The following is a 10773-nucleotide window of genomic DNA, read 5'->3' on the forward strand; positions in this document are numbered from 1 at the left end:
GGAGGGGCAGCCGTTGTGGTAGGTAGGAAAGCTTGCAAGATCGACCCTAGAGACCTGGGGAGCCACCATGTCCAAGGCAGCTCACAGAGCCACCAAGATGAGGACTGAGAAGCAACCCTTGGCAATGGCGATAGAATCGGTGACCTTGACAAGGGGAATTCTGGTGGAGTGGTGGGGCGAGTGTGGGTCCAAGAGATCATGGGGGGAAATGAGGTGAAGACAGGTGTTGACAAATGTTTTTGAAGAATTTTCAGTAAAGAGGAGCCAAAAAACATAGCTGGAAGAGAATATGGAATTGGAGGGAGGTTGCTGACTCTTTGAAAAAGACCCTGATGCAAAAAAAAAAAAAAATACCCTGATGCTGGGAGACATAGAAAACAGAAGGAGAAGAGGGCAACAGAGGATGAGATGGCTGGATGGCATCACTGATTCAATGGACGTGAACTTGGCCAAACTTCGGAAGATGGTGAGGGACGGGGAAACCCGGAGTACTGCAGTCCATGGGGTTGAAAAGAGTAGGACTTGACTTGGTCACTGAACGACAACATTTATTTTAAGATGGGAGACAGGATGATGAAAATGAGCTCACAGAGAGCAGACTGATGATGCAGAGGGGATGAGGAGAACTGCTGTGGCCCCTGAGGGACACAGGTAAGAAGGGATGGGGAACTAGTGCCCAGGTGGGGGGAAGGGGTCACCTGTGTAAGAGAACTGGCATCGCATCAATGGTAACAGATGTGAGTATATGGAGACAGATGCAGGTAGGCGGAGGAAGCATGCGGAAATTCTCTTCAGGCTGCTTCTATTTTCTTCGTGAAGTTGGAAGCGAGACTACCAGCAGGCGGAGGAGGAACCAAGGGGTTGGCAGTTGGGAGGAGAAAGGAGAAAGCAAAAATAACCATCGAGGAGGCTGAGAGTGCGCAACACTGGGGAAAAGCAGAAGCACGAGTGTTCAACACAAAGAGTGCTTGAGGATATGAAATTAAGTGACACCAGACAGCCTAGATATGTGTTATTTTCAGCCACATTCAGCTGCTTGGGTGTTGGCTGTAGAACATACCATGGTGGGGTTTTACCAGATGAATATGATGGGAGAGAGGGGCCAGGGAGTTGGGAGTTGGTATAGACAAGGCGCTGATTATCATGATAGATCGTGGAATCAAAGCTGGGTAAGGAGGGAAGGGTGGATGTGATGGGGGTAGGGGCTGCTGAAAAGAAGGTGAGATCAATGGTTGAGAGACAGGGCCAGCTTATCCACAGGAGGCACAGTGCCAAAGGCCTGCAATACTTTTAGGGGCCCACAAAATATTTTAATTTTTCTTCTGTAAAATCAGAAGAAAAAAGTGAATATAATAAAAATGAAAATATAATAATGAATCCAACCTGGATTAAATTTATCTTGATACCAAGGCAATCATAAAATATAACATTTAATATTCTTTCATGGAGGAAGAGGCCCATGCAGGCGAAGTGTCTAGGGCCCACTAAGGTTGTAATGTAGCCCTTATGAGTGATGCCTGTAGATCCAAATTCAATATTTGTTGAATGCATGTATTTTTAAAATATTAATTTATGTATTTGGGGCTGCACTGGGTCTTTGTTGCTGTGAGTGGGCTTTCTCTAGCTGCAGCGAGTAGGGGCTACTCATTCCGGTGCTCGAACTTCTCATGGCAGAGCACAGGCTCTAGAGCACAGGCTCTAGAGCACAAAGGCTTCAGTAGCTGTGGCTCATGGGCTTAGTTGCGGAGTCTTCCTGGACCAGGGACTGAACCCATGTTCCCTGCACTGGCAGGTGGATTCTTAACCACTGGACCACCAGGGAAGTCCCTGTTGAATGCATTTATAATGGCAAAAAAAGTAAACACAACCTAAGTATCAAAAGTACCTGTTTGAGTCCAGGTACTATGGGCTGAAAAGAGAGGATCTGGTTATAGGAAAAGTGTAATACTTAAAATTATGGACTGTGTGAAACAACCGGTAGTAACAAGATTCGGGTGGGAACATCCTTCTCATTGGTGGAGAGGAAGAAATCAAGGGAATGGGCAGCTGGTTTTTATCAGTTTGGCCACCTGTTGTGAAGAGTCGACTCATTAGAAAAGACCCTGATGCTGGGAAAGATTGAAGGCAGGAGGAGAAGGGGATGACGAAGACAAGGTGGTTGGATGGCATCACAGACTCAGTGGACATGAGTTTGAGCAAGCTCTGGGAGATGGTGAAGGACAGGGAAGCCTGGAGTGCTGCAGTCTATGGGGTCACAAAGAGTTGGACATGACTGAGCGACTGAACAGCAGCATTGCTATAGTAACAACATCCCAAAACAGAGTGGCTTAAAACACCCACCATTTAACTGCTCATCCACTGTTTATCCGGTAATATGGCTGGACTCTGCTGAGCAGTTCTTGCTAGTCTTGCCAGGGCTCATTCATGAGCTAGAGTCATCTGGAAGCTTGACTGAGGCAGTTAACAGGACCCTCCTATATTGTGGATATTGACCAGGGCATCTCAGGTCTCCTTCATGGGGCTTCTTGTCTTCCAGCGTGCCAGACCAAACTTCTTTACATGATATTGGAAGTTTTCTGAGGGAGCAAACAGAAGCTGCAACGGTTTTTGGGACCCAGACTGGGGACTCACATAATGTCACTTCCACCATATTCTATTAGTCAAAACAAGTCCTAAGACCAGTCCAGATTCAAGAGCCTGAGAAATAGGTTTCCATCTTTTGCTGGGAGAAGCAGCAAAATCATTGCTAAAGGTCATGTGGGACAGGAGGAAGTGTAGTGGCCATCTTTGCAAACAAACTATCACGCTTACTGGAAAACTTGCCTATGTGGTACTGAATCAAGAATCACCAAGAGGGACTGCCCTAGTGGTCCAGTGGTTAAGACTTCGTCTTCCAATGCAGGGGGTACAGGCTTGATCCCTGGTTGGGAAGCTAAGATCCCTTATGCCTCAAGGCCAAAAAAACAAAACATAAAACAGAAGCAGTATTGTAACAAATTCAATAAAGACTTTAAATATGATCCACATTTTAAAAAGTCTTTTAAAAAAATCACCAAGAATTTGGCAGAAGGAAGGGTGAAGAGAGTGACATGCCAGGTGCTAAAATCTTCAAAACATGAAGTAAGTGATACAATCTGATGCCATCAGCTTCCAAAGCTTCAAGTATCTTTATTGTTTCATCAGTGATTGCCAGTGAATTTCATTCATGGAAAGCAACTATTTATTTTTCACAAATTCTTTGACGCAGTCACTCATCAATTCAGACTCCATCTTAAGGAAGGAATCTAAAAGATGGGGAAAAAAACTATGTGAAAATCTGTAGCACTACTATTTATCTTGGAGTTGTAGCTCAGTGTCTAGGATGATGTCTGGCATGGAGTAGTAGCACATACGTGCTGCATGAGTGCTGTGTGCTAAGTCGCTTCAGTTGTGTCTAACTCTTTGCCGCCTTATGGACTGTAGCCCACCAGGCTCCTCTGTCCATGGGATTCTCTAGTAGCAGAGAGGTGCTCAGTAAATATTTGTGGAATGAATTTATAATGATGAAAAGCAAATACAACCTAAGTATCTAGTAATGAAGGCTGGGTTAGATAAATTGTGTGTGCTCAGTCACTCAGTTGAGTCTGACTCTTTGCGACCTCATGGACTGTAGCCCATCAAGCTCCTCTGTCCATGGAATTTTCCAGGCAAGAATACTGGAGCAGGTTGCCATTTCCTACTCCAGGGGATCTTCCTGACCCAGGGATTGAACCTGTGTCTCTTGTGTCTCCTGCATTGGCAGGCAGATTTGTTACCACTGCGCCAGGTTAAATAAATTAGGGTGGGAATCCCAGGTTAAATAAATTAGGGTATATCTATTTAACAGGCTATCATGCAGCCATAAAAATTATGCTTTTAATTAATTTATTTTAAAAATTTTCATTGGTGTTTAGTTGCCTTAAAATGTGGTGTTTGTTTCTACTGTACATCAAAGTGAATCAGCTACACATAATATTCCCTCTTTTTTGGATTTCCTTTCCATTTAGTCACCAGAGAGCACTGAGTAGTTTCCTGTGCTGTAAAGTAGGTTCTCATTAGTTGTATTTTTATACATTGTATCCATCGTGTAGCTTTTGAAAACTATTGATATATGATGCAGTGAAAAAAAAAACACAACACCAGGATATAACATTACAGGTTCTGGATAAAAACAGCTGGATAGGAAAAGGCGTCAAACAACAACAGTGGTTTTATCAAGCAAATAGGATCATGGGTGATTTTTAAATTTTTATTTTATTCATTTATTTCTTGGCTGCACAGAGAAGCTTGTGGGATCTTAGTTCCTCAACCAGGGATTGAACTTGGGACAGGACAGTGAAAGTGCCGAGTCCTAACCACAGGACCACCAGGAAATTCCCCCAATTTTTACTTTATTCTATAAGTTCTTTAATGTTATTGAATTTCTTTTACAATAAGAAAAAGTTAAACATGCTCATTCTGGGAAAACGAGAAATGTTGAAAAGCATCAATAAGAAAAAATTACCTGTAATTCCATCATCTGGGGAAAAAAAATCACTGCCAACATTGAGACACATTCTGTTTCTTGTTTTTATCCCTCCACCTAATATATTCTTAGCTTTAAAAAAAAATCTTTAGACTTCCCAAAGGTGACTTTCAGTAGTCACATAGTGTGTTGATATACCATAATTTGTTTACAATCATTTTGGACAGTATAGGTTGTTTGCAATTTTTCAGTAAAAAAAAAAAAGTAAAACATATGGTCAGAGCTATGGCATTGTTCAACTCAAATTTAGAAAGCTCTGGAGGAAAGAGGTGATCAGTGTTTTGGGGAAGATGGCTAGGCAGATGCGGTGGGTGTGGCTACGTTTAATGAAGAATGCAAGAAAAACTAGTTCAGGGGCTCCGACCTGTGGGGGTTGTCTGTAGAAAGCTGCTCTGCACAGGCTAGGGACTACTTCTTACCACGAATCTAAGGATGGTGAAACCAAATCTTGATTTGAAGGACTAGAGATGGGGCAGGTGGTCCTGATTTCTGCTCTCTTGCCTTGGGCAAACAAGAATCGGTTTCCTGTCCTTTCCCGGGACAGAGGTCTCTGAGCCATTAGCCTGGAGGCACAGAGCTTCCTCACAACACTCAGTCTAGCTCTGGGTTTGGACAGTAGACGATTAGCCTGAGGTCAAGAATGGAGGTGATCCGGAGTACAGAGGAGGGAACTTGGGTGCACATTTACAGAGCCGGGGGCGTTCCCAGTGCACGGAACCTTCCCAGTAGTGGTAGCGGAACGCAGAGATAGGAAAGACAGAGGTGGCGGGAGGAGGGATGGAGGGGTGGGTGAGTGGGCCACGCTAATACCTAGGCAGGGATCGACCCTGGAAGGCTGTTGATGGCCGCGAGGGGAGAAAGAAGCGGACGGCGGGGAAGAGGAGAGTAGCGGACAGATTAAGCAGGTGATGTAGGATTTACAAATGGAGGAGGCGTGGGCTGGTGACAGGAGGAGGGCCGGGAGCGTCAAGTGCGCCCTGAGCGTGCGCGAGATTTATCTGAGAGGCGTGATGGGCGGCGGACTGGGGAGAGCAGAGGTGGGGCGCGGGGTGAGCTGCTCGGGTCGCGAAGGCGGAGATGCGAGATGGAGAATAACGGCTGCGCACACTTGGCCGACCCTTTACAGTCGGCTCCCACTTAGCCTCCCGTAATTTCCTCCTTGCAGCGGAGAAGGCGAGGTTCGGAGAGGTCGGGTGACTGCGGCGGCCGGGGGCCCAGGGGAGCGCGGGGCCGGGAGGAAGGAGTGACCGCTGGGGGTGGGAGCGCCGGGCGCGGGCGGGTGGGGGGCGGGCCGGCGGCGGCAGCCTGGGAGCGGAGGGGGGAGGCGGGCTCCGCCGGCACACGCCGCCCCTGGCAGGCGGCCTGAGCGCGTGCGAGGAGCCGCCGCAGCCGCTCGGGGTCGCCTCGAGGCCCAGATTCCCCAGCGCTCGGCTCGCATGGCAGCCGCCTGGGTGCCCGGCCCCGCGACCCGCTAGGGGCGGCCCCGCTCCGTGGTCTGGGCCTTCGGCGGAGTCCGTCGGATCCCGCCTCGCTCTGCGCCCCGCGGCGCGCCGCCTCCCAGCCAGAGGTGAGGACCGCGGGACAGAGCCGGGCTGGGGGCGCGCTGGGTATCCGAAGGCCCGCGCCGCGGCCGAGCCCAGCGCGGCGGAGACAGGAGGGGGACGTGGGGAGTCAGAGGCGGGGGCAGAGACTGCGCGCCGCCGGGTCCCCGTGTCGCCTCTCGGCGGTATCCCAGTACCCCTCCGTCCCGATTGCGTTCCCAGCCCCGGCCCTGACCTCTCTCGCGCTGTCCATCCTTCACCTCCTTTCCACGTAGCCGGCTCCGCGTTTCTGTCTCCAATCCCCTCGCCTGCTCACACCTTCCTTGCCCCCGCCCTCTCGCTGCACCACTCCCCCCGCCTTTTTTTTCTCTGGACGCCCCTCTCCCCCTCGACTCCTGTCACTCGGAACCGAACCGGAATCCTCGCCGCTATCTCCACGTCCGGCCGCCTCTCAGCCCATGTCATCCCACAGGTGTCTGCACGTCCGGCGATCCATCCGTCTCTCCGTCCCGGGGCCGGCGCTGACCATGCCCAGCGGCTGCCGCTGCCTACATCTCGTTTGCCTGTTGTTCATCCTGGGGGCACCCGTAAAGCCTGCCAGAGGTGAGCGCTCCCCCGGGGGGCTGTGGTCGCTGCCCTGTCCGGCCGTCCCTCGCTCGCACGTTGACCTCTGCCGGCCAGAGATGGCACTGCAAGCCGCACCGACCGCGGGCTTGGCGACACCCAGTACTTCCCTTTGGAATGCAATTAGTCTGTTCTACCTTGCCCCAGAGCTGGGCCCCTCCATTTACCGGGACCCTGCGTCCTTTCCCTGGCCCGGCATCTCAGGCAGCCGAACCCTGACCTCCGGGCTCACCCCTCCCACATCAATCTCTTGCAGGCAATGACTGCAGCTCCCTCTGTGACCTGGCTCACGGCTGCTGCGCGCCTGACGGCTCTTGCAGGTACCTCTCCGTAGAGCTCGGTGCTCCCAAACCCTTTGCTCCGCATTTCCCAGGCCTCCATACCCACAACCGAGTCAAGCCCCAGGCTTGATCCAGAACGTCTAGGGCCCTCCCCATCCCCTCAAAGCCGTGGCACACAGTTCAGATGGGCAGCCCAGCACCATGCCCAACCCTTCCCCCTTCCACTTTGCCTTGCCTCTCCTTTGCGTGTTCTAACTACGGCTTCCCACTTTACTCTCCCAACTCTGGTCCAGGAACTCTAAAACTTTCCTCTTCAAGATACCAGGAGAAAGATCTGAAGCTTAAGGGAGTGTGGAGAGTGGGAGCCATGAAGCAAGGGGGAGGAGATTAAGATAAGACAGACGGCGTAGCCTGGAAAAGAAAGGCTTTGCCAGGGTTCTTGGGGAGATGCACTTATTCAAGGGGGTCTTTCTTTGATGAATTTAAGTAACTGACACACTGGGGTAGGGGTCGGGTAAATTCTGCAGCAGGAGGAGTGTGTCTGGATGTGAAAACATGAGCTGACAGGCAAGCTGCTGGAGGGGCTGGGGGTGTTGGGGACTCTCTAAAGCAGGCCTTGCCCTGGAATCAGAGTAGGAAGATAGTCCTGATGACCTTTCAAGGTCACTCTTCTTTCAAAAATGTTTCTAAGCACCTCAGATATACCAGAAATGGTGCTAGGGGCACTTAACAGACATCATCTTAATGTCTTTTCTTTTTAAAAATTATCTTTGTTGTTGGCTGTGCAGGCTCTTCAGGCTGCACATGGACTTTCTCTAGTTGCCTCAAGTAGGGGCTACTCTTCATTGCAGTCCTCAGGCTTCTCATTGAGGGGTCTTCTCTTGCTGGGGAGCACAGACTCTAGGGTGCGCGGGCTCAGTTTGCGGCACATGGGTTTAGTTGCTCCTCATCATGTGGGATCTTCCTGGGCCAGGGATTGAACCTGTGTCCCCTTCATGGGCAGGTGGATTCTTAACCACTGGACCCCCAGGGAAGCCCCTCATCTTCATTTCTTCCTCAACACATCCCTGCCAGGTGTCACCCCAGGTTACAGATGAGAAAACTGAGGCTTGGAAAGGTTGGACAGAGTGCAGAACCAGAACTCCAACGCTGGTGCCTGGTAGCCTGGCACAGCTCTCTATCCACCCGGGATAGGCCTGCTTTCCCTTAGGGGCTGTCCTGTTTGTCTCCTGTTTCCTGGAAGCTCTGAGCTTGCCTCCTCCCTGTCTTCACCTCCTCCTACCGAGCCCTGACCCTGTGCTTCCCCCCGTCAGGTGTGACCCCGGCTGGGAGGGGCTGCACTGTGAGCGCTGTGTGAGAATGCCTGGCTGCCAGCACGGCGCCTGCCACCAGCCCTGGCAGTGCATCTGTCACCCCGGCTGGGCAGGCAAGTTCTGTGACAAAGGTAGGGAGTAGAAAGGGTAGCTGTTGGACTGGGGGCCCCACGTGTCTTGGGAGAAACATGCATCCTTATTTATTGAGTGCCTCTTGTGTCTGGCTCAAACCCTCAAATACGTAGTATTTTATATACAGTCCATGGAATTCTCCAGGCCAGAATACTGGAGTGGGTAGCCTTTCCCTTCTCCAGGGGATCTTCCCAACCCAGGAATCGAACCCAGGTCTCCCACATTGCAGGCAGATTCTTTACCAGCTGAGCCACAAGGGAAGCCTGTAGTATTTCAGTTGTAGACTTTATACCTCTGTTATTTGAACTGGTCCTCAACACAACCCTCTGTGGTAGGTAAGACACCTGCGGGAAACTGTCCTCATATCACAGATGAGGAAACTGAGATACACAAATGAGATACAACTTACCCAAAGGCACATTGAGACAGACTGACAGGGCTAGGACTAGGCGCCTCCTGACTCCAAATTCAGTGTTTTCCATCCAGGTCGGGACTGTAGTATGAGTCAGCCCCACAGAGTTCTGGGTGGGGCCTGGGCAGGTCTGGGTGCCACGTGCGAGGGGCTGTCCTAGAACCCTCTCGGTCTCCTCTGTAGATGAACATATCTGTACCACGCAGTCCCCCTGCCGGAACGGAGGCCAGTGCGTGTATGACGGGGGCGGTGAGTACCACTGTGTGTGCCCACCAGGCTTCCACGGGCGTGATTGTGAGCGCAAGGCTGGACCCTGTGAGCAGGCAGGGTGAGTGCTGGCCCCGGGGTTAGGTGAGAATCTGCTGACAGAGGAGAGACGACTGTGGAGGGGGGTGGCGGGGCAGTGTTAGGGCTGAGGGTCTAAAGTCCCACATGGGGACACTCAAGGATAAAACCCCAGTCTGCGGGAGTATCCTAGGGGCTTCTCAGCTTTTTTTACACCATCTGAACCATTTTTCCAATGACAGAAATTGACAGGGGCTGGAGGTATAACTCATCACTGCGTGATTTCCCTGGTTGGGGAGGCTGTGGGCCTAGGACCCCCCTCATCCTCCCAGGAAAGCTGGCATGCAGCCCCTGAAGTTGTCCCATGCGCCAGCCTAGGCCTCATGGTGAATGAGGAGACAGCCTGTGGGGCTGGACTTGTCCTCATTCCCACCTCGGGTCTGAGAGTCTAAGAGGACACGAACAGTACACTCGCCTTGGTCTTGACTCTGGGTCAGGCCCTCTGCAACCTGCTTGACCTCGATCATCTCATTTAACCCTCACAACCTGGGAAGCTGGGTACTGCTCTGATCCCATTTTTAAAGAAGGCATTTGAGGCTCAGAGAGAGTGGCTCGAGGGGACAGAGCTAGAGAGGGGTGGTGGTAGCAGGGATCCGGATGTCGACCTGGTCTACCCTGCAGGTGGCAGTTGATAAAACACCCTCCCCGCCTCCCCCACCAGCTCCCCGTGCCGGAACGGTGGGCAGTGCCAGGACGACCAAGGCTTTGCCCTCAACTTCACCTGCCGCTGCCTGGCGGGCTTCGTGGGTGCCCGCTGTGAGGTGAATGTGGATGACTGTCTGATGCGGCCTTGTGCTAACGGCGCCACATGCCTGGACGGCATCAACCGCTTCTCCTGCCTCTGCCCCGAGGGCTTCACTGGGCGTTTCTGCACCATCAACCTGGACGACTGTGCCAGCCGCCCCTGCCAGAGAGGGGCCCGCTGTCGGGACCGGGTCCACGACTTTGACTGTCTCTGCCCCAGCGGCTATGGTGGCAAGACTTGTGAGCTAGTGTTGCCCATCCTGAGTCCTGCCGCCACAGTGGACAGCCCCCCAGGGCCCACCTTGGCTGTGCTGGTACCCGCCACAGGGCCCATCCCTCACAGCGTGGGCGCCGGCCTGCTGCGCATCTCTGTGAAGGAGGTGGTGCGGCGGCAAGAGGCCGGGCTGGGCGAGCCCAGCCTGGTGGCCGTGGTGGTGTTTGGGGCCGTCACTGCCGCCCTGGTCCTGTCCACGGTGTTGCTGACCCTGAGGGCCTGGCGCCGGGGCTTCTGCTCCCCTGGACCCTGCTGCTACCCTGCCCCACACTACGCCCCAGCACGCCAGGACCAGGAGTGTCAGGTTAGCATGCTGCCAGCAGGGTTCCCTCTGCTGCCTGACCTGCCCCCTGAGCCTGGGAAGACCACTGCTCTGTGATGGAGGTGGGGGCTTTCTGGGCCCCTCCTTCACCTCCTAGGGCGCATGGACTGGAGTGGCCCTTTCTCGCCACCCCTCAGCTGGGGCACACACACTGAGGGACCTCAGCCTCATGCCACAAATATTATTTTTTTAATACACAGAATGTAAAAATGGGAATTTTATCAAATAAAACTATGGAAGTG

At 52.3% G+C, this 10773-nt stretch overlaps 1 protein-coding gene across 2 annotated transcripts; it reads left to right on the forward strand.

Annotated features, from left to right (window-relative positions):
• The first annotated feature begins 5634 nt into the window (after nucleotides 1-5634).
• On the forward strand, nucleotides 5635-10736 carry DLK2 (delta like non-canonical Notch ligand 2). Of its 2 annotated transcripts, none has more exons than XM_052648395.1 (6): nucleotides 5635-5731; nucleotides 6557-6687; nucleotides 6965-7028; nucleotides 8303-8433; nucleotides 9030-9174; nucleotides 9853-10736. In XM_052648395.1, the coding sequence occupies exons 2-6, from the start codon at nucleotides 6612-6614 to the stop codon at nucleotides 10586-10588; spliced, it is 1152 nt and encodes a 383-aa protein (XP_052504355.1). In that variant the 5' UTR covers nucleotides 5635-5731; nucleotides 6557-6611; the 3' UTR covers nucleotides 10589-10736. The 2 variants fall into 2 exon arrangements, with proteins under 2 accessions (XP_052504355.1, XP_052504356.1); XM_052648396.1 differs by lacking the exon at nucleotides 5635-5731 and adding an exon at nucleotides 5986-6110.
• Nucleotides 10737-10773: the final 37 nt, after the last annotated feature.

The sequence above is a fragment of the Budorcas taxicolor genome, chromosome 11 (assembly GCF_023091745.1).
Source record: "Budorcas taxicolor isolate Tak-1 chromosome 11, Takin1.1, whole genome shotgun sequence".
Taxonomy (NCBI): Eukaryota; Metazoa; Chordata; class Mammalia; order Artiodactyla; family Bovidae; genus Budorcas; species Budorcas taxicolor.

Coding starts and splice junctions, on each gene's coding strand:
- DLK2 (XM_052648395.1), top strand. CDS start 6,612: ATGCCCAGCGGCTGCCGCTGCCTACATCTCGTTTGCCTGTTGTTCATC. Junction 6,688..6,964: donor ACCCGTAAAGCCTGCCAGAG/GTGAGCGCTCCC, acceptor AATCTCTTGCAG/GCAATGACTGCAGCTCCCTC. Junction 7,029..8,302: donor GCGCCTGACGGCTCTTGCAG/GTACCTCTCCGT, acceptor TCCCCCCGTCAG/GTGTGACCCCGGCTGGGAGG.